The sequence below is a fragment of the Oryctolagus cuniculus genome, chromosome 7 (genome assembly GCF_051225735.1).
Source record: "Oryctolagus cuniculus isolate XC-2025 breed Fujian yellow rabbit chromosome 7, ASM5122573v1, whole genome shotgun sequence".
In the NCBI taxonomy this organism is placed as follows: Eukaryota; Metazoa; Chordata; class Mammalia; order Lagomorpha; family Leporidae; genus Oryctolagus; species Oryctolagus cuniculus.
The window spans coordinates 94795808-94818854 of NC_142873.1; the positions used below are offsets into that span (position 1 = coordinate 94795808).

General features: G+C 41.8%; 1 protein-coding gene across 36 annotated transcripts in view; it reads left to right on the top strand.

Annotated features, from left to right (window-relative positions):
• ZZZ3 (zinc finger ZZ-type containing 3) overlaps nt 1–23047 on the top strand; it is a 110203-nt gene that overhangs the window by 53764 nt on the left and 33392 nt on the right. For 3 of the 36 annotated variants that reach the window (XM_089300473.1, XM_089300469.1, XM_089300470.1), the window contains exon 5: nt 9757–16152. The exons of the other annotated variants lie outside the window; for them this stretch is intronic. Coding sequence is in view for 2 of the 3 variants with exons in the window: in XM_089300469.1 (XP_089156595.1) it covers nt 9757–9892 (136 nt within the window). In the remaining variant the exon portion in view is untranslated. Of the gene's footprint in view, nt 1–9756; nt 16153–23047 lie in introns of those variants that run through there. 36 annotated transcript variants of the gene reach the window in all.

Here is a 23047-nt window from a genome sequence, read left to right on the forward strand (position 1 = left end):
TATATTTTTCTAATAATTCACTATATTATTACTTTTTTTTTGTAAAAAGACCACCTGGTGAGAATAAATATTTTTTGAAAGGCCAGGTCTGTCTGGGCCAGGCTGAAGCTAGGAGCTAGGAATTCCACTTTAGCCTCCTGCAGGGGCCAGATTACTTGGACTATTCTCTACTGCCTTCCCAGGCACATTAGCAGGAAGTTGAATTTGAAGCAGAGCAGCCAGGACTAGAACCATCAGTCTGATATGGGACTACACAAGTGGTGGCTTAACCTGCTATTCTACAGTGCCAGCCCCTTGATGGGATTTCTGAAGATTGGTGTTTTCATAAAGCAATTTTCTCCCCACCCCCCTGGGAAGATTGACACATTTATTATTTTCTCACATAATTACCTTATTGTGGGGCATTTGTAATAGAACACATTACAGATGCTAAGCACCTGCCTGGTTCCCCTCAGTGTAGTTGCAAGGAGCGGACCAGGGCAGAACCATCCTCACCGCAAGATGGTGCCCGCAATGCTCCCTTCTGCCACAGTTTTCTAAAACTAATAGCCATAACATTTAAAAGGTGATGTTCCACATTAATAACCCTTTGTGGATGACAGCAGTACAGTTCCATGGGTTCTTTTGGATATGCAGAGTCCTTTGGAATTTGGGTGCTACTTACTTCTTTCATATAGTATTTTCAATGCCTCATTGGGTAATTTTGAACAAAAGAAGTCACTCATTTTTGCTTTTTTGGCCTTGCTTCAAAATTATTGAAGCTCACATCTTTGACACTTCATTTTTAACTTTTCCTTTTTTCAAAGGAAGCAAATGGGGGAAAATGAGATGGAGAGGGAGCATCATAATTAGTTTTTCAGTGATAAGGAAAATTGGGAACAGCGTATTTGATCAGATGTACTCTTATTTAGTAACGTCCCATTTTCTTACCCTGTGACTCCAATCCTATATTGATATTAAAGATCTATTTATTTATTTGTTTGAAAGAGTTAGAGGCAGAGAGAGAGAGAGAGAGAGATCGTCCATCCACTTGTAAACTCCCCAGGTGGCTGTAACTGCCAGCACTGGGACAGGCTGAAGCCGTGAGCCAAGAGCTTCATTTGGGTCTCCCACGTGTGTGGCAGGGTTCTAAACACTTGGGCCATCCTCCATGCTTTTCCCAGGCCATTAGCATGGTGCTGTATTGGAAGTAGAGCAGTGGGGACACAAACTGGCTCCTATATAGAATGCTGGTGTCACTAGCGGTAGCTTTACCCACTGTGCCACAATGCAGGCTCTTATTCATATATTTTTTTAATCTGGAACTCCAATGACTGACTGTAATGTTGGCACTTAACTGAGTTGTCATTGTTAAAAATAGCATAGTGTTATGCCTATCAAGTGCTTTCAAGTCTCGAATGATGCTAAAAGGCACTTACTGTTAAAAAACAAAGCAAAAAAAAAAAAAAAAAGGAAAGCACTTAGTGTAGATGGATTATTATTCTGTTGTACACAGACAAGACATGTATACAGGCTGTCAAATATTTTTTTCCCGTGTTTTCCCTGTGCTAGAAAATTCTCTGGATAATTACCTTTTGAAACTGGGATTGAGTATTGCCCAGTATCTACCAGTACTGAATGAGTGTACTTAATGATAGCCAGTTTTAAAAATAGATCATTAATGCAAAATAATGAGTATGTCATAGTTTTCTTCAGCGATGTAAACATAACAACCTTATTTTAATTGAAACACCCCTTTAAGCCATCAATTATAATTTAATCAGCAGCATTCTTTCCTAATATTCAGTTTACAATTTATTCATCATGCTTGTAGTCATATCACATATAGTGTTATCTTATTACTTGTAAATATTTGAAATGATGCTGTGTGTAGGATTCTGAACTTTGACTTGATTTATGGTAAATTAGGCCATAGGCCAGGGAGGGGAATCTGCAGGTATTCTGGATGCTTACTTACCCTGTTGTCTCTGTCAGTGCCATTCCTCTTCTCTAGCACATACACTCATATGAGCTTTTATATATTTATTTTTCCAAGTGGATAACCTGACTGCGATCAAGGGACTAGAGAGTATCTTTTTCTCTGGCAAGATTCCAAGCTGTGGATTATTTTACTAGACAGGCCTTCTCAGAGATTAGAATGTGGGGATCAAAAGAAATGCACTTTATCTTAAAGCTTTCTGTTGTCATGTTGGAGTGGTAGATAATACCTAGTCACTCCCTTTGTGGTCTGAATGGCTTGACTGAGATCATGCACTTACCTATGATTGCCTTTCTGTTTGGAAGTATGCTTTTGCTGATTTTGAATCAGAAGCATTGAAATTAATCTCTTAAGTTTTGAAGTTCTCTCTAGGAAATATAAATAAAGATGATTTCAGGTCCTGGGCTTTGAAGTTCAGAGCATTTCATCCAGTTAAAAAAGGAATCATTGGAAAATAAATTTTCATTTTCTTTATTTTAAAATATTTATTTATGGGGCTGGCACCATTGCATAACCAGTAAAGCTGTTGCCTGCAGTGCCAGCACCCCATGTGTGCACCAGTTGAAGTCCCAGCTCTTCCATTTCCAGTCTGGCTCTCAGCTAATGCTCCTGGGAAAGTAGCGGAAGATGGCCCAAGTCCTTGGGGCCCTGCATCCATGTAGGAGACCTGGATGAAACTTCTTGCTTCTGGCTTTGGATGAGTCCAGCTCCAGCCATTGCAGCCATCTGTGGAGTGAACCAGTGGATGGAAGATCTCTTTCTCATTCTGTGTGTGTGTGTGTGTGTGTGTGTGTGTGTGTGTGTATTTCTCTGTAACTCTGCCTTTCAAATAAATAGATCTTAAAAGAAAAAAGAGACCTAGTTATTTATTTGAAAGAGTTAAAGAGACAGAGGGAGACACAGAAAGAGAGAGAGTTCTCTCTGCTGGTTCATTCCCTAGATGGCTGCACGGTGGGCCTGAGCCAGGCCAGAGTCAGAAACTTGATTTGGGTTTCCCATGTGGGTGCAGGGGTCCAAGCAATTGAGCTTTCTACTGCTTTTTCCATGCCATTAGCAGGGAGCTGGATTGTAAGTGGAGCCTTGAGACTCAAACCAGCTACCTTGAATTCTCATTGTGTAAAATTACTTAAATTTATATTGACAGGGCTTGGATAGCTTCATTTAAGGATCTTTGGCACTAATTATAAACATTAATTAATTATAATTAATTAATTATAAACATACATATGAAAGGTCAAATTTAGGGTTTCTGGATTTCTGAGGTCTTGCTAAGACCTTGCTAAGATGAACTCGTTGATAACAGATTGTTAACATTTAAACCAATTTTTAAGTTTCTAGATAATGAACATGTAAGTGTATTGCTTATGTACTCTCCAGGGAGAATCTTATGTTTTGCTCTGGTATACAAGTATATTACTCAAGTATTTTCCAGGTGAGAATCTTATTTTTAAGCCATATTAAAGATATTTCTAAGAATTGTAACTTTTAAACTTAGTTCTCTGAAAATGCTGATGATGCTAAATATGTCCTTTGGTTGCAATGTGCTTATTTTCTAGTTAATGAAACATTTGATATTTTTTATCAAGGAAGTTACATAGAGATAATGTGTCAGTTCATATATATTGATTACCTTAGAATCTACTTTGCCCAATGATCAAAATGATTTCTTTCAAGAGGCCAGAAAAACTCTAGGACTAGGGATAGATTTTGTGCTTTTTGGGGAGCAACTCGGACTAGACTAAGTTACTGGAATTAAGACTTATTCTATGCATCTGCTCTCCCACAATATGGCGCTGGGAGAGGAGTAAACAACTTTTACACAGCTGCCTCCAGTTCGACCAATAACCTGCAGGAGCTGATCCTGCTCCTGATTGGAGGAGAGCAGCGTGCTCGGCGTGTGGGTAGCAGAGTTGGGATTGGTGGAAGAGGACTATAAAGGAGGAGACAACATGCACCAGGAACACCTGGAGGAACATCTGAGCAGCCCCCGAGAGAGCCGGCCGACGGTGTGCCGCTCCCCCGCGGAAGTGGGGAAAGTGGCAGGGGGAGCCGCCCTTCCACGGAGGTGGAAGGATCCGGCATCCAACCCGGGAAGAACCAGCAGACAAAAGAGCAGCGCAGGGTCCTGTGTCGTTCCTCCGCGAAGAGGGGGGAGCGACAGTGCTTCATAATTCACAAAGCAATTTCATGTAGTTTTTCATTTGACACTCATGACAGTTTAGAAGTAGATGGCATTACATATACATTTAAAATAGGATAGACGGAATTATATAATACATATTTTCTTTTAAAAATTTACTTTTTAAATTTATTTGAAAGGCACAGTTACAGAGAGGAAGAGAGAGATTTTTCATCTGCTGCTTCACTTCCTGAATGGCTGCATCAGCTGGAGTTGGGCCAGACTCAAGCCAGGAGCCAGAAATTTCTTTTAGGTCCCCAACGTGTGTGCAAAGGCCCAGGCATTTGGGCCATATTCTGCTGCTTTCCCAGGGAAATCCAGCAGGGAGCTGGATTGGAAGTGGAGCAGCTGGGACTTGAACCAGCACCCATATGGAAATGCTGGTAACACAGGCGGTAGCTTTACCTGCTGTGCCACAATGCCGGGGCCCCATAACACACATTTTCTAACTCATAATTAAAGCATTTTTGTTGTTTGAAATATCGTGAATCATGATACAAATGAGATTGTATTTCTGTCTTCTAGTCTGAGCTCTGCTTGGTAATTTCATCCAGTGAGGAATTACTACATAGACTTTTGGGTTTCTAGATAGAGAACTCTCATAGAGCAGGTCTTGAGTACTCAGTTGTCAAGAATTTTCTACTCAGATTAAGCCCTATAATTGCAATCATGGTTATCTCTTTTTTTATATGTCAGAATCAGCATTATTGGTAAGTAACCTGTTTTATTTATTGAATTAAATACTTTCATGTCCACTGTTTTAAAGTGTATTTTGTTAGTGTGTTCATGAAGAACAAATTGAGGAAATAGAAAAATTATAGGTGTAGCTTAGCTTCACATGGAGGTTTTGAATAATTTGTAAAGAATATTTTCAAGAGTTTTGAAATGCAAAAGATGTTTAAATTCATATGTTATGAGGAAAACTGCTTGTTTGGCCTTCTCAACTCATTTCACAAGGCTATAGAATAATACCCATGTTCACCCCATTAGGTTGGCACAAATATGGGTGTGAGGAGGGGGGTAGATGCTTTTTTTTTTTTTTTTTAAAGATTCCAGGCCAGCTCTCTGCTGTGGCCAGGAAGTACAGTGGAGGATGGCCCAAGTCCTTGGGCCCTGCACCCCATGGGAGACCAGGATAAGTACCTGGCTCCTGCCATCCGATCGGCGCGGTGCACTGGTTGCAGCGCGCTGGCCGCGGCAGCCATTGGAGGGTGAACCAACGGCAAAGGAAGACCTTTCTCTCTCTCTCTCACTGTCCACTCTGCCTGTCAAAAAAAAAAAAAAGATTTATTTATTTGAAAGAGTTACGGCCTGCGCCACGGCTCACTAGGATAATCCTCCGCCTGCAGCACCAGCACCCCGGGTTCTAGTCCCGGTCAGGGCTCCAGATTCTGTCCCTGTTGCACCTCTTCCAGGCCAGCTCTCTGCTGTGGCCCAGGAGGGCAGTGGAGGATGGCCCAAGTGCTTGGGCCCTGCATTCGCATGGGAGGCCGAGAGGAGGCACCTTGATCCTGGCTTCGGATTGGTGCAGTGCGCTGGCCACGGTGGCCATTTGGGGGGTGAACCAACAGAAGGAAGACCTTTCTCTCTGTCTCTCACTGTCTAACTCTGCCTGTCCAAAAAAAAAAAAAAAAAAAAGTTACACAGGAGAGAGAGAGCTCTTCCATCAGATGGTTCACCCCCAAATTGACCATATCAGGAGCCAGGAGCTTCTTCTGGGTCTCCCATGTGGGTGCCGGGGCCCAAGCACTTGGGTCATCTTCTACTGCTATCCCAGGCCATAGCAGAGAGCTGGATCAGAAGTAGAGCAGCAAGGTCTCGATCTGGCACCCATATGGGATGCTGGTACTTCAGGCCAGGGTGTTAACCTGCTGTGCCACAGCGCTGGCCGCGGGAGGTAGATGCTTTAAGTTTAAAATTTTCCAAACATTCAATGACTTTTCCTCTGAGTGCCAGCATCTTTTATTTCCAATAGTGTGGATTTTAAAAAGATTTACTTGCTTATCTGAAAGAGAGAGAGAGGGAAAGACAGAGACAGAGTGAGAAATAGAGACAGATCTTTGATACACTGGTTCACTCTCAAAGTGACTGCATTGGCCAGGGCTAAGGTAGGTGGGAGCCAGGAGTATTTTTCTGGGTCTTTCACGTGGGGGCAGGAACCCAAGCATTTGGACCATCTTTTTCTGCTTTCTAAGGCCATTAGTAGGGAGCTGGATTGGAAGTGGAGCAGCTGGGTCTCTAACTAGCACCCATATGGGATGTGTGCATTGCAGGCGGTGGCTTTACCCATTACGGCATAGTACTTTCTCTTGCATTGATTTATTTTAAATGCTCTGAAAATATAAGAGCATCAAATTATTTTGTTTAAACTTTTTGTTGGAGAGAAAGGATCATGCTAATAGTTTATTGGCAGTGAGAATAGGAAGTAGGATTTTTAAAAATTATAATCAAGACCTGATGTATCTTTTTCTTTTTTACATATAACTGTACATGTTTATGGAATTCAGAAAGATATCTCTGTATACTTATACAGTGTCTAATGATCCAGAATAAGGTGAAAGATTGAATGGAAATGTACATGTTTATGGAATTCATAAAGATATCTCAGTATACTTATACAGTATATAATGTTCAGAATTGGGTGAAATAATAAATTTTTGCATTTGAAAATGTTGAGAACATTCAGAATTCTCCCGACTATTTTGAAATATATAATTAAGTAGTGTTAGCTGTAGTTATTGTTCTACTATAGAAGTTATTAAACGTTGTCCCTCCTATCCAGCTGTACCCCTGTACCTGGGTACAATCTTCTGTCTCCCACCTTCTTCTCCTCACTTTCCCAGCTTCTGGTAGGTTCTATTCTATTCTCTACTGAGGTATCATCTTATTAAAAATTTCAGAAAATACATCTCTATAGAATCTGGTTAAATAAGTACAGTTTTTCATGTAAGTAGTGTTTTTGTTTTGAGGTACCAATCATAACTAAATAATTTATTTATTTTTAAGGTACTTTCTTATTTAAATGTGGAATATCTATATTCTTAAATTTACATTATTTACAGAGATAGCATAATTGAACTAGATTTAAGAAGCACTCTAGCTCCCTTCCAGTTGCTTTTTTTAACTGTTAGTATAATGTTGAGCAAAAGTTTGCAACTTTTGTGATAGTTTCCCCATCTATTAAAAAAATGTTGGTACTATTTCATTCCTATAATTCTGGTTATTATGTTATGTGCATGATTTTGAATTTGTCTAAATAGTTTTTATAAAATGAGATACTCAGTTGTTAATACCACAACCCAAAGGGAAGTCATTCTACTGTAAAATGTATTTATTTTTAGTATTATCAGAATGTTTCATATGATTTTAAGCTTTTTTTAAAGAAGGTTTTTATTTAATGAATACAAATTTCATAGGTACAGACTCAGGAATACAGTGGTTCTTCCCCCTCACCTGCCCTCTCACCCCCAGTCCTGTCCCACCTCCTACTCCTTCTTCCATCCCACTGTTTCTCCCATCCCATTCTTAATTATGATTGGTTATTAACACTCTTATTTATGATGTCAGTGATCACCCAAGGCTCTTGACATGAGCTGCCTAAACTATGGAAGCATTTTGAGTCCACAAACTCTGTCCGTATTTAGACAGGGCCATAAGCAAAGTGGAAGTTCTCTACTCCCTTCAGAGAAAAGTACATCTTTTTAAGCATATTTTTACAACCTAGATTTTGCCAATAGACTTTAGAAAGTCAATAGAATGATAAGGATATGGTTGAAGTTGTCTTCACTTATTTATTTATTCATTTTGGACAGGCAGAGTTAGACAGTGAGAGAGAGACAGAGTTAGAGAGAGAGAGAGAGAGAGAGAGAGAGAGAGAGAGATGTTCCTTTCTTTGGTTCACTCCCCTGATGGCTGCCACTGCCAGTGCTGCGCCCATCCGAAGCCAGGAGCTGGGTGCTTCCTCCCGGTCTCCCATGCAGGTGCAGGCAAGCACTTGGGCCATCCTCCACTGCCCTCCTGGGCCACAGCAGAGAGCTGGACTAGAAGAAGAGCAACGGGGACTAGTTCCTGGAGCCCCGACGGGGACTAGAACCCTGGGTGCCGGCGCTGCAGCGGAGGATCAGCCAAGTGAGCCATGGCACCGGAAATCTTCACGTATTTTTTAAAATTTTTAAATTTATTTGATTTGAAAGTCAGAGACAGTGAAAGCTCATCTGCTGTTTCACTCCCCAAACACCCACAACAGCCAGGACTGGGCCTTGATGAAACTAGGAACCCAGAAGCCAATTCACACCTGGGTGGCACAGACCCAAGTACTCAAGTAGTTCCTCCTGGTTCCCCAGATCTGCATAAGCAGGAAGCTGGAATCGGGCTGGATCTGGGATTGGATCCCAGGCACTCCACTATAGGATGAGAAAAAACCTTAACTGTTAGGCCAAACACCCGCCTCCTAGCTTTCTGTTTAAAGAGGAAAAAGTCAAGAATTTTGCACAGATTTAGAAAAGAAGTTGAATGGTCATCTTGAAGATACATTCCTGTAAGAATCACAGTCTTTAGGGAACAAAACATTTCTAGAAGTCTATAAAAATCTGAAAACGTGCTGCAGGGTGGATGTTTGACCCAGTGGTTAAGACACACCAGGTTGGGAAGAGAAAACTCCCTATTTGATTTCCTGGGTTTAGGTCATGAGTCTGCTCCCAATTAGAACTTCCTGCTAATGCACACCTTGGGAAGCCGCAGGTGATGGCTCAAGTAGTTGGGTCCCAGCCTCCCACATGGGAAACTCAGATTAAATTCTGACTCCTAGCTTTGGTCTGGCTCAGCCCTGCTGTTGGGGACATTTCAAGAGTAAATTAGTGGATGGGAAATCTTTCTCCCTCTCAAATAAATAAATGATTTTTTTAAAGATAGGTATTCAAGTTCAGTAACTAGAAATAAATTTTAAAGTTTTTGAAACTAGCAAGGGAAATAAAGGTAGCTTGTTTTAATTAAAAAAAAAAAAAGACAATTTGTTTGAAAGGCAGAGAGAGAGACAGAGGGAAGAGAGATTTCCATCAGTTGGTTCACTCTGCAAATGGCTGCAATGGCCAGGGCTGGGCCAGGACGAAGCTAGGAGCCAGGAACTTCATCCAGGTCTCTCACGTGGTTGGAGCTTCCTCGGGGTCTTCTATTGCCCTTTGGCTGTCCTCTGCTGCTTTCATACTTGCCCAGGCACCTTCACAGGGAGCTGGATCCAGAGTGGAGCAGGTGGGTCTCTAACCAGCACCCAAATGGGATGTGGGTGCTGCAGGCAGCAGCTTTACCTTCTGTGCCACAACACTGGCCTCAGTCAGCTTGTTTTAATTAAGAACTTGTTGGTTGCAGAAATCTGAAACCCATTCAGGGTATCTCAAACATAGGGTTTTTTTTCTTTTTAATTTTAATTGATTTATTTGAAAGAGTTAGGGAGAGAGAGAGAGAAAGAGGTCTTCTATCTGCTAGTTTACTCCCCCCGATGTCCGCAATGGCCAGGGCTGAGCCAGGAACTTCATCTGAGTCTCCCATGTGGTTTGGCAGGGGCCAAAGCACTTGGGCCATCATTCTCTGCTTCCTTTCCCAGGTCAGCAGCAAGCTGGATCAGCCATGAAGAAGCCAGGAAATGGACCGTCACCCATGTGGGATGCCAACATTGTTGGCGGTGGCTTACCCTATACAACAATACCAGCCCTGAAAGAAATTATTTTAAGCAGCACTAAGCAATTTTGAGAATAAATAAGTTCTCATATCCAATATTCAGGCTGCATGAAATTGGAACATGTTACTATTCAAAATGATATACACTCTTACCTTTGCTTCTCATTGTGCAGAGCAGGCTTTTTTTTTTTTCCTGTTTGTATTCCTGTTTTTTGTGTACCTTCCTTGTGTGCTCTCTTGTAATTTCAGCTGGCAAATGACATTGGCTTCCTATTTTTCCTTGTCATGGTCCCAGTTCTACATGTGTTGCCTTTTACTGATAGAGCCTCTTGACATTGAGGCTTGATTATGGACTGTCCAATAGATTGGCTTCCCTTGGTCAGTTATCCATCCTTGGCAGAATTATAATTGTCAGTGATGGAGTTATTAAAAGAAGGAAACATAAAGAAGGTTGATTGGCATTGTAGACAGTCACAACATGCCCATTATAAATCATTTGGTTCTTTGGGCTATTTTTTTTTTTTTTTTTCAATTTTTTTGAAAGACAGATTTTTCTATCCACCAGTGTACCTTCTAACGCCCTCAACAGCCAGCCCTGGTCCAGGCCCAAACCCAGGAGTTGAAAACTCCAACTGGATCTCCCAGGTGGCTGTCAGGGACCCAGTACTTGAGCCATTGCTGCTGTACCCCAGGGTACACATTAGCAGGAAACTCGGTTGGAAAGGGAATAGACAAAACAGAATCAGGCACTCTTTTATGGCATGGGGACATCCTAAGCGAGGACTTCTGCACCATGTGCCCACTCCAAATTGTATTCTTCATCTGTTAATTGTCTGTAAAATGGGATGCACATAGGGTGCTAATGGGAATGTAAAATGATGGACAGTGTGGAAAATAGTTTGCAGTTCCTCAGTAAGTTAAATGTGGGTCTGCTATATGACTGAACAACTCCACTCTTAGGTATGCATTCAGAAAAATTAAAAAGATATTTCAATAAAAACTTGTACATATATATTTACAGCAACATAATTCACAATAGCTAGATGATGGAAACAACCCAGATACCTATCAACTGATGACTAGATACCCAAAATGAGGTGTATCAGTACAATGAAATATTATCTAGCCATAAAAAGGAATGGCATACTAACACCTGTTCCAAATGGAATGAAGCTTGAAAATATGCCAGTGAAAGAAGACACAACTTGTCATATGATATCATTCATATTAAATATCCAGAATAGGCATAATTATATATGCAGAAAGCATATTAATGGTTGCCAGGGGCTGGAGAGAAGACAGAAAGAGTGATTACTTAATGAATATAGGGTTTCCTTTTGGGGTGATGATAAGTGTTCTGGAATTAGATTGTTATGATGGTTATATAACATGATGTGCTAAATGCCACTGAACTATACACTTGAAAATCGCCACCATTGTACAATTTATGTGAATTTTACCATAAGTAAAAAATGTGAAAATTAAAATTTTAAATGCAGGATATTACACCAGGGTATGCTGGAGCTAATTCACTGAGAATTCAGAGTAAAATGCTATTTGTATTTTTTTTCTCATTCTTATAATTTCTGTTTATTTTTTGGAATATGTTGTGATTCATGTAAGTACAGTAGAACATATAATTTATGAATAAGTATAAATATTGGGACCATGCTTCACAATTTTTATTATTTTATCAACTGTGGTGCTTATAGTAAGAAATATAGAAACTTGTTTTTAAACAAAAATGCTAATTACTGGCAGTTTTTGCATTAGTATTTGCAAATGTTTTTAAAGTAATACAGATTCTACGTAAACAAACTGTAGCATTGTGGTAATATATTTTAGAGAAAATATAGGATCTTGTGGCCTTCCCTTCACAGTCTTGAAAATAACTTGAGTTGCTTTTAGCCAAATTATGTGATCTGTTATAACTGGACTGTCATTTTCACTGTGGCTGTTGTTTCTAAGAAGAGTACTAAATTTGGTTTTCAAGATGAGACTTAAGAATGTTCCTTATATTGGGAGTCTGTGAAGCCAATAACGCTAATGATACTAAATAGGAATGTATAAGTATTTAAAGAAAAATCAATGACTTGGGGGAAAGGAATCATGATTTCTTCATGACAGGGGAAGGTATTTGCCTGATAAATTTATGTTTTCTTGGACCATCTTCTACTGCCTTCCCAGGCATATTAACAGGAAGCTGGGTCAGAAGTAGAGCAGCTGAGACTTGAACTGGTGCTCACGTGGGCCGCAGGTGGTGGCTTAACTTGCTGTGCCAAAACACCAGCCCCAGTCAAAAATAAGTTGTTTGTTTATAGCTGTTTTTCATAGAGCTTGCTATTTGTTTAGAAAGATGTCATGTGGCATATACATTGGGGTTAGTATTGCAGAGCTTTAACTGCTGCTTTTGTATTATTGAGTTATTGTGGCATTCAGACTAAGCGCCCTTTAAGATTTTCATGTGCTAAAAATAGATTACAGAGTGTCCTAAAAGAGATCCTAGCTTTTACATTTTAAAAAAGCTATTTATGTGAGAGCTAGAGAGAGAATTTCCATTGCTAGTTCATTCCCCAAATGCCTCTAACAACTAGGGCTGGGCTGAACTGGCTGGAACTGAAGCTGGGAGTGGAGAAATCAAGTTTGTTTTTTTTTTTTTTTTTTTTTTTTTTTTTTTTTTTTGACAGGCAGAGTGGACAGTGAGAGAGAGACAGACAGAGAGAAAGGTCTTCCTTTGCCATTGGTTCACCCTCCAATGGCCACCACGGCCGGCGCACCGCGCTGATCCGATGGCAGGAGCCAGGTGCTTATCCTGGTCTCCCATGGGGTGCAGGGCCCAAGGACTTGGGCCATCCTCCACTGCCTTCCCGGGCCACATCAGAGAGCTGGCCTGGAAGAGGGGCGACCGGGACAGAATCCGGTGCCCCGACTGGGACTAGAACCCGGTGTGCCGGCGCCGCTAGGCAGAGGATTAGCTTATTGAGCTGCGGCGCCGGCGAGAAATCAAGTTATATCTCCATATAGGTGAGAGGAACACAATGACCTGAGTGACCCATTGCTTCCACTAATCAAGAATTCAATCCAGCTCTTCCACATGGGTGGCAGGAACCCAATTTTTTGGGCCATTACTGCTGTCTTCTAGGTCTGCATTGGCAGGAAGCTGGATGTAGGAATAGTATTTGTATTTGTTAATGTGTTTTCACCAGGAAGTATGGTAAGTAATGGAGAAGTTCAGGAGAACAGAGAAATGTCCTTGATAGGACAACTATTTTTTGTAATATGAATTTATTCATTTCATTAAAAAAAACCTTTACATTTTTTCTTTAACTCACAGCTGCATAGCAACATTAGAGATGATCCATTTTGATTCTTCAGTTTCTACCCACCTAGATATATACAAAGTAAAATTTGGCTTATTCATAGCTGAAAAGTTTATTTTAAAAACAGGTTTTGTGTGTGTGTGTGTGTGTTTAAGAAGTAGGATAGCATTGGATAATGATTATTTCTGTTCTAATAAGATCAAGGTATTTATTAGATTATCTTCTCTAGTTTATTAGGTGGTGTGATGTGAAAGAATAACTCAATGCAAATGAAGACAAATTTCTCTTTCAGAAAAATCACAGCCGTGATTACCTTTTTCTGCAGATGAATGAGTTAACTTTGTGGTCTATTCCATTTTGATTTTTGAAATTAGTACTGAAGACCAAGAAGTTATAAAGCATCTAGATGATGATTTAATGTGGTGTAGTGGGTAAAGCCACCATCTGCAGTGCCAGGATCCCATATGGGTGCGAGTCCTGGCTGTTCTACTTCCAATCCAGCTCTCTGCTATGGCTTGGGAAAGCAGTGGAAGATGGCCCAAGTCCCTGTACTCTTGCACCCATGTGGGAGACCTGGAAGAAGCCCCTGGCTACTGGCTTCGGATTGGCACAGCTCCAGCTGATGGTGGCCATTTGGGTAGTAAACCAGTGGAGGGAAGACTGTCTCTCTCTGTCTCTCTGTAAATCTGCCTTTCAAATAAAATTAACTAAATCTTTTTTTTTCCTCCAGATTTTATTTATTTGAGAGGTAGATTTACAGTGAGAGGGAGAAACGGAGAGAAAGGTCTTCCATCCGTTGGTTCTCTCCCCAGTGGAGCTGTACCGATCCAAAGCCAGGAGCTAGGTGCTTTTTCCCAGTCTCCCAAGAGGGTACAGGGGCCCAAGGACTTGGGCCATCTTCTACTGCTTTCCCAGGCCACATCAGAGAGCTGGATTGGAAGAGGAGCAGCTGGGACTAGAACTGGTGCCCATGTGGGATGCTAGCGCCACAGGCGGAGGATTAACCTACTGCACCGTCCTCAAATTAAACAAATGTTTTAAAAAATTTATCTACTGAAAGCAAGATGTGTCATCTGTTACTCAAAAGAATTGGCAAAAGATCATCAGACACTTTATTTTTTAAACAAGATTTATTTATTTATTTGAGAGGCACAGTAACAGTGAGTTGGAGAGTGAAAGAAAGAACTTCCATCCCCTTTTATTTCCCCAGTTGGCTCATATTGCCCGGGCTGAGCTACCCCAAAGCAAGGAGCCATGAATTTCATCCTGATTTCCCACATGTGTGTCAGGGGCCCAAGTACTTGGGCTGTCTTCCTTTACTTTCCCAGGTATATTAGCAGGGAGCTGGATCGGAAGCAGGGCAGCCAGAACTCAAAATGGTAATCTGATATGGGATGCTGGCATTGCTAGCTGTGACTTAACCCACTGTGCCAGAATACTGCCCCGCTTTAGATACTTTAAATAGTTTGTAAATAAGGGCATATTCTGTAAACACTTGATTTTCCTTTTTCCTTTAGGTTAAATATGAACAATACCTGATACCTATTTTTTAATATTTATTTTTAGTTGATAAATAGAAGTTGTATATATTTATGAACTATGCTGTAATATAATGTTTTCTTATGTGAATTCATTGTGGAATTGCTAAATTGAGCTAATTAACGTATACATTACCTCACATACTCATTTTTTTGTGGTGAAAATACAAAAGATCTGTCAATAGTTTTCAAATATATATCATTTTTAACTGAAGTCACTGTTGTGCATCAGACCTCTTGAACTTACAACTCCTGCTTAGCTGAAATGCGTTGACCCGGCATCTCCCCCACACTCTCGTCTCTCCATCCCCATTCCTTTTCCCTGGTAACCATCATTTTATTCTTTATTACTATGAGTGAGACTTTTTTGGATTTCATATACATACTGAGTATTCTTTATTAAAAATGCTTGGGACTGAAACCATTGTGGACTTTTGAGTGTTTTATGTATATGAGCTATCTCGAGGTTGGATCCAAGTCCAAATGCGAAATTGTTATGTTTCAAATGCACTTTCTATGCATAGCCTGAAGATAATTTTTTATGGTGTTTTTGATGTGCTTATGTTTTGACTGTGACCTTTCACATGAGTGCAGGTGTGGCATTTTACACTTATGTGGCACTTAAAAAATTTTAGATTCTGGAGCATTGCAGATTTTAAGTTGTTGGATAGAAACGTTCAACTTGGGTATCTGGCCTGTTACACTTAGCACAATGTCCTCAGGGTCCATTCATCCTTTGAAAGATGATAGGATTTCCTTTTTAAAATCTGAATAGTAGAAGCTGGAGCTATGGCGATGGGTTAAGCTGCTGCCTGCCCCATTGGTGTCCCATACATGTGCTGCTTCAAATCTCATACTTCCGATCAGGCTCCCAGCCATTGTGCCTGGAAAGCAGCAGAAGATGGCTCAAGTGTGTAGTTCCCTGCCATCCACGTGGGAAACTGGGATGACACTCCTAGCTTTTGACTTCAGCTTGGCCCCGCTCTGGCCATTGTAGCCATTTTGGGGAGTGAACCTGTGAAGGGAAGAGCTCTCTGTTTCTCTTTCTCTGTAACTCTGCGTTCCTCCCCTCCCTTCCTCTTCACCCCTTTTTTTTCCTTTTTTTTAATTTAAGGTTTATTTATTTGAAAGGCAGAGTTACAAAGAGAGAGAGAGAGAGAGAGAGAGAGAGAGAGATCTTCCATCTGCTGGTTCACTCACAAGATGGCCAAAATGGCAGGAGCTGGGTTGATCCGAAGCCAAGATCCAGGAGCCTCCTCCAGGTCTCCCATGTCGGTGCAGGGGCCCAAGGACTTGGGCCATCTTTTACTGCTTTTCTAGGCCATAGCAGAGAGCTGGGTCTGAAGTGGAGCAGCCAGGGCTAGAACTGGTGCCCACATAATATGCTGGCATTGTAGGCGGTGGCTCTGCCTGCTATGTTACAGTGCTGGCCTCAACTCTGCCTTTAAAGAAAGTACATAAATCGGGCCGGCGCCGCGGCTCACTAGGCTAATCCTCCGCCTAGCGGCGCCGGCACACCGGGTTCTAGTCCCGGTTGGGGCGCCGGATTCTGTCCCGGTTGCCCCCCTTCCAGGCCAGCTCTCTGCTGTGGCCAGGGAGTGCAGTGGAGGATGGCCCAGGTGCTTGGGCCCTGCACCCCATGGGAGACCAGGAAAAGCACCTGGCTCCTGGCTCCTGCCATCGGATCAGCGCGGTGCGCCGGCTGCAGCGCGCCGGCCGCGGCGGCCATTGGAGGGTGAACCAACGGCAAAGGAAGACCTTTCTCTCTGTCTCTCTCTCTCTCACTGTCCACTCTGCCTGTCAAAAAAAAAAAAAAAAAAAAAAAGCTGAATAGTATTCCATTGTGTGCAATGCAGTTTCTTTTTCTTTTCTTTTCTTTCTTTCTTTTTTTTTTTTTTTTTTTAATTTTTGACAGGCAGAGTGGACAGTGAGAGACACAGGCTCAATAGGCTACTCCTCCACCTAGTGGCGCCAGCACACCAGTTCTAGTCCTGGTTGGGGCGTTGGATTCTTTCCCGGTTGCCCCTCTTCCAGGCCAGCTCTCTGCTGTGGCCCTGGAGTGCAGTGGAGGATGGCCCAAGTCCTTGGGCCCTGCACCCCATGGGAGACCAGGAGAAGCACCTGGCTCCTGCCTTCGGATCAGCGCGGTGTGCTGGCTGCAGCGCGCCAGCTGTGGGGGCCATTGGAGGGTGAACCAATGGCAAAAAGGAAGATCTCTCTCTCTCTCTCTCTCTCTCTCTCTCTCTCTCTCCACTCTGCCTGTCAAAAAAGAAAAAAAGATTTATTTATTTATTTATTTGAAAGGCAGAGTTACAGAGAGGCAGAGGCAGAGAGAGAGAGAATCGGTCGTACATCTGCTGGTTCACTCTCCAAATGCCCCCAACAGCTGGAGCTGAGCTGATCTGAGGCCAGGACCCATGAGCTTCTTCCAGGTCTCCAACGTGGTTTCAGGGGCCCAAGGACTTGGGCCATCTTTTGCTGCTTTCCCGGGCTGTAGTAGAGAGCTGGATTGGAAGTAGAGCAGCTGGGAGTCGAACCGGCGCCCATATGGGATGCTGGCACTGCAGGTGGTGGCTTAACCTGCTACACCACAGCTCCGGCCCCTTATTCTCTTTAATGAGAACTCTCCATAATGTTTTTTGTAATGACTGTATTAATTTATATTGCCACCAACAGTGTGCCTGAATTCATTGTTTTTTTCTCCAATATGTGTTTTGTATGTTTGATAATGACAATTTTTTTTAAAAAGATTTATTTGAAAGGCAGAGTTACAGAGCTGGACAGCAGCAGCAGAGGCGGAGTGGGGGGAATGGGGAGCGAGTGATCAAATATAGATATTTTCCATCCACAGTTTTACTTCCCCAATGACTCCAACCTTCTGGGCTGAGCCAGGCTGAAGCCATGAGCCCAGAGTTCTCTCCGAGTCTCCCGTGTGGGTGGCAGGGGTCCAGCTACTTGGGTCATCTTCCATTGGCCTTTCCAAGCACATTAGCAGGGAGCTAGTTTGGAATGTTTATTTTATTTCTTGGAACTTTACTGAATTTAGTAGTCTTAACCATTTGTTAATAGAGTCTAGTATTTTCTGTTTATGAGATCATGTAAACAGGTCAGTTTAGCATCTTCATTTACTGTTTGGGCACCTTTTGTTTCTTTCTCTAACGTAATTGCTCTGACTTCTAGTACTAGATTGAATAGAAGTGCTGAGAGTCAGCATCCTTGTTTTATTCTTGATCTTAGAGGAAAACCTTTCAGCTTGTCAACATTGAGTATGATGTTAACTGGGAGCTTTTCATATAAACGCTTTATTGTGTTGCTACTTTCCTTTTTTTCTGCACTTGGTGAGATGTTCATAAGACGTGTGTCCTACATTCTGTTAATGTGGTGTATCACATTTGTAGATTTGCATATGTTGAACCATTCTTACATCCTTGGCATAAATCCACTTGATCACATCAAATTGTATTTTTAATGTGCTGTTGAATTTGGTAGTTTTGTTGAGAACTTTTACATCATTAATCATCAGGAATATTGGACAATAATTTTCTGCCTGGCTTTGGTGTTAGGGTGATGCTAGCCTTATAGAATGAGTTTGAAAATATTCTCTCTTTAGTTTTTGGAAGAGTTTGAGGAAGATTGGTATTACTGTTTTTTATTTATTTATTTATTTATTTGAAAGACCCACAGAGAGGCAGAGAGAGAGAGAAAGAGAAAGAGAGAAAGAGAAAGAGAGAAAGAGATGTCTTCCATCCCCATATGGTTGCAACAGTCAGTGCTGTGTCGATCCAAAGCCAGGAGCCAGGAGCTTCCTTGGGGTGTCCCATGTGGGTGCAGGAACCCAAGGACTTGGGCCATTTTCCACTGCTTTTCAGGGCACAGAAGAGAGCTGGATGGGAAGTGGAGCAGCCGGGACTAGAACTTGACGCCCATATGGGATGCCTGCACCACAGGCAGTGGATTAACCTAGTGCGCCAGGGTGCCAGCCCAAGTATTCGTTCGTTCGTTCGTTCGTTCTTTGAGAGGTAGTTACAGATAGAGAGAGACAGAGAGAAATATCTTCCTTCCATTGGTTGACTCCCCAAATGGCTGCAATAGCCGGAGCTACACCGATCTGAAGCCAGGAGCCAGGTGCCTCCTCCTGGTCTCCCATGCGGGTGCAGGGTCCAAGGACTTGGGCCATCCTCCATTGCCCTCCTGGGCCACAGCAGAGAGCTGGACTGGAAGAGGAACAATCGGGACAGAATCTGGCGCCCCAAATGGGACTAGAACCTGGTATGCTGGCGCCGCAGGTGGAGGATTAGCCTAATGAGCCGCAGCACCAGCTAAGATTTTATTTATTTATTTGAGAGGTAGAGTTACAGACAGTGAGAGAGAGACAGAGACAGTACCTGGAATTTATTTTTTTAAAAAAGATTTACTTTATGTATTTGAAAGAGGTACAGAGGTAGAGACAAGGAGAGAGAGGTCTTCCATCCATTGGTTCACTCCCCAAATGGCCACGATGCCTGGAGCTGAGTCAATCCGAAGCCAGGAGCCAGGCGCTTCTTTGAGAACTCCCACGTGGGTGCCAAAGCCTAAGGACTTGGGCCATCCTTTGCTGCTTTCTCAGGCGCTTTAGCAGGAAGCTGGATTGGAAGTGGAGCAGCTGGGACTTGAACAGGAACCTATATGGGATGCTGATGCTATAGGCTGGGGCTTTAACATGCTGTGCCACAGTACTGGCCCCCAAACTGGTAATTTTTAATGAATTTGTATCTTAGGATTAATATTGCATAGGGTTTTCAAATTTAGCTACACCTTGGAATCATTTGGAATGTTTAAAAATACAGAAATGCCTAACTTTGCCCTCCAAAATATATGATTTGATTCATTTGTGATGTACAGGTCACCTCTGTTACTTTTTAAAACATTTCCAAGTCATTCCAGCATTCAACCAAGATTGGAAATCATTGTTACATATGGAACAGTTTTAGGACTCAATTTAACTGAGATTAAATTTCTATTTTTTTTAATAACTTTGTTTTCAAGTTAAAAAAGAAATCTATTATCTTTTTAAAAGGATTTTATATAGCTTTAAGATTTTATTTATTTGAAAGATAGAGAAAGATTTTCTATCCTGAGAGAGAGAGAAAGATCTATCCTCTGCAAGTGGCCTCAACGGAGGGGGGAGTAGGGGGAGCACTGGGCCAGGCTGAAGCCAGGAGCTTGGAACTCTATCCTGATCTCTAATGTGGGTGGCAGGGGGGGTTCAAGCACATAGGCCATCTCCAAGTGCTTTTCCAGGCATGTTAGCAAGGAGCTGGATCAGCAGCAGAGCAGCTGGGACTTGAACTGGCTCACTGATCTGAAATGTGGGTGTCATATGCCATGGCTTAACCTGCTATGCCACTATGTACTGTATGTCAACACTGGCCCCATCGGATTAGTTTTTTTTTAATTAAGATATTTTTGTTATGAATTTACTTTTGTTTGGTTTTAGGGAAAAGACTTTCAAGGATGACACAACATAATATACAGCATTCATATTAGAAACAAAACAGATAGGTATACCTAAAAATTAATTCCTATAGGAAGTGTACTATTTAGTGACGTAGGGAGCAAGCCAGTACCTTCATGTAAACCACAGCCATCATCATCATATTTCCTTTGAGAAGTAACTTCCATAAGAGGAAAGCTATTGATGCTTTCTGATTAGACACCGAAGTAAGGGAAACATCCCTTATGTCTTTTTAAATACCTGCTTCTCTGAGGGCAGTTACTTGACAGACATTCTTTATAGCTCAGGACAGAGTTGGTCAACCCAGATCTAAGATGTGATTTTGAATGAAGAAAATAGACTTAAAATTTATGTATATAGGGGCTGGTGCCATGGTGCAGTGGGTTAATACTCCACCTGCAGCGCCACCATCCCATATAGGCGCCGCTTCTAATCCTGGCTGCTCCTCTTCCAATCCAGCTCTGCTGTGGCCTGGGAATGCAGTGGAAGATGGCCCTAGTGCTTGGGCCCTTGCACTGGCATAGGAGACCAGGAAGAAGCTCCTGGCTCTCGGCTTTGGACTGTCCAATCTGCGGCTGTTGTAGCCACTTGGGCAGTGAACCAACATACAGAAGCCCTTTCTGTCTCTATCTCTCAGTGTCTGTAACTTTACCTCTCATATAAATAAAGAAAACCTTTAAAAAATTATGTATATAATATAAATTTAGTCTATATATAACTCAGAGATGATGTGCAGTAAGGAATGACCAGAGTGGAGCAAAGATCTTATACTGCTAAAGTATTTAGCTTAGAAGAGCCTTTTATAATCATTTATCTGGTCTATTTTTTTTTTAAGAGAGATTTATTTATTTTATTTGAAAGTCAGAGTTACACAGAGAGAGGAGAGGCAGAGGGAGAGAGAGGTCTTCCATCCGATGGTTCACTCCCCAAATGGCCGCAACGGCCGGAGCTGCGCTGATCTGAAGCCAGGAGCCAGGAGCTTCTTCCAGGTCTCCCACACGGGTGCAGGGGCCCAAAGGCCACAGCAGAGAGTTGGATCCGAAGCGGAGCAGCCAGGTCCCGAACTGGTGTCCATATGGGATGCCGGCGCTTCAGGCTAGAGTGTTAACCCATTGCGCCACAGCCCTGGCCCCCTGGTCTATTATCTTTTTAAAGTTGAAGAAGCTGAGGTCCAGGGTTTAATGACTGGAATGATTCCATGGTTAGTGGCTTGTAGAACTGAAACTTGAACCCGTACTGTTTTGGGAATCTTAAAGTTATAAAATAGAAGGGATATCTCAGATTTTCTTCCTAGAGAACATTTTTTTCCTTCCAATTTTTTATACTATATGCATGTAAGAGTAATGAAATATTTATATTATTACAAGATAATTATGAAATCCAAAAGTCTGTGATTGTTTAGCCAGTCTATTTTAAGAAATAAAATACTGGTAGCACTCCAGAAGTCCCTTGTGAACTGTTCTTCAGTTACACCTCACTCATTTTTCCTACTTAGAGGTAGCAATGTGTTGTTTTATATTTGAGAAAAATATTCCTTGATGTTTTAAAAGATTTTAGCAAACTATGTGTGTATCCCTAAACAATAAAGTTTTTCTGTGCTTTTGAACCATACTGCATGTACTCTTTGTGATGTCATTTGTGTTGATGTAATAGGTATAGTTTGTCTGTTTTCTTTGTATGGTAGTCCGTTTAATATTTACACCATGGTCTGGCCATTTTGATTAGGTGTATATTTTGGTTGCTCTCGGTTTAATGTTATGAATAAGGCTGCTATGATGTGTCTCCTTCTGTGTATATTTTGGAGTTTCTTAAGGATTACATATAGAAGGTATGGGATGTCTGGGTCTTGGGGTATGTGCGTCTTCACCCTTGCTAATTAATTCCACTTCAAGAGAGGGCTGTTTGTTTACTGTTTATCTTCACTCCAAGGTTATGTTTCTTCAGGACCCCAGCGCAAAGCCTAGGCTGATTTCCCGTACCTCAACCCTTGGTAGACCCTAGATTCCTTTTTATTTTATTCATTTTATTTTATTTTTAAATAGCAGGGAGCTGGATCAGGAAGTAGAGCGGCCAGGATTTGAACTGGCACCCAAATGGGATGCTGGCACTGCAGGCTGAGACTTAACCATCTGTGCCACACTGCGAGCCCCTAGATTCCTTTTTATTTTAAAATTATTTATTTGTTGATTTGAAAGAGTGACAAAGAGGGAGAGGGAGAGAGAGCTTCCATCTGCTGGTTCACTCCCCAAATGGCTGCAACATCTGGGTCTGGGCCAGGCTAAAAGTAGGAGCTAGGAATCTCATCTGGATCTCCTGCATCAGCGGCAGGGGCCCATGGACTTAGGCTATCTTCTGCTTCTTTCTCAGGTGCATTAGCAGGAAGCTGGATTGGAAGTGGAGCAGCTGGACTTGAACTAGGAACCCCAAGATGGGATTCTGGCCCCCTATATTCAATCTTTATCTACCATTTTAAGTAGTCAAAGGCTCTGCTGAGCTTCCAGATCTCACCTTCAGTATCAGTAAATTGCTCTGGGCTAAAAATGCCCCCAAAACATGTTTTATCTTTCTAATTTCTATCTTCTCATAGATCTTGACTTTATAATATCTTAGTTGTGTTTGTTCTTTTGATGCTTTTAAGAGCTTTTAAATAGTTTTTTTTATTAGTTGTCTTCATCTGATTGGCCTAATCTATTTTTTAGAAGAAGAATTTTGTCCCTGCTGAGCTTCTGGTTTTAATTAATATATTTAAAACTTTTTTTATTCACTTTTTAAAGTGACATGCTCAGATTCTTTCAATCTTTTATCTTGCTTTCTTGTGTGGTTGATAATCTCAAACAGTGAGCTATCTACTTTCTTTGGGAAGTT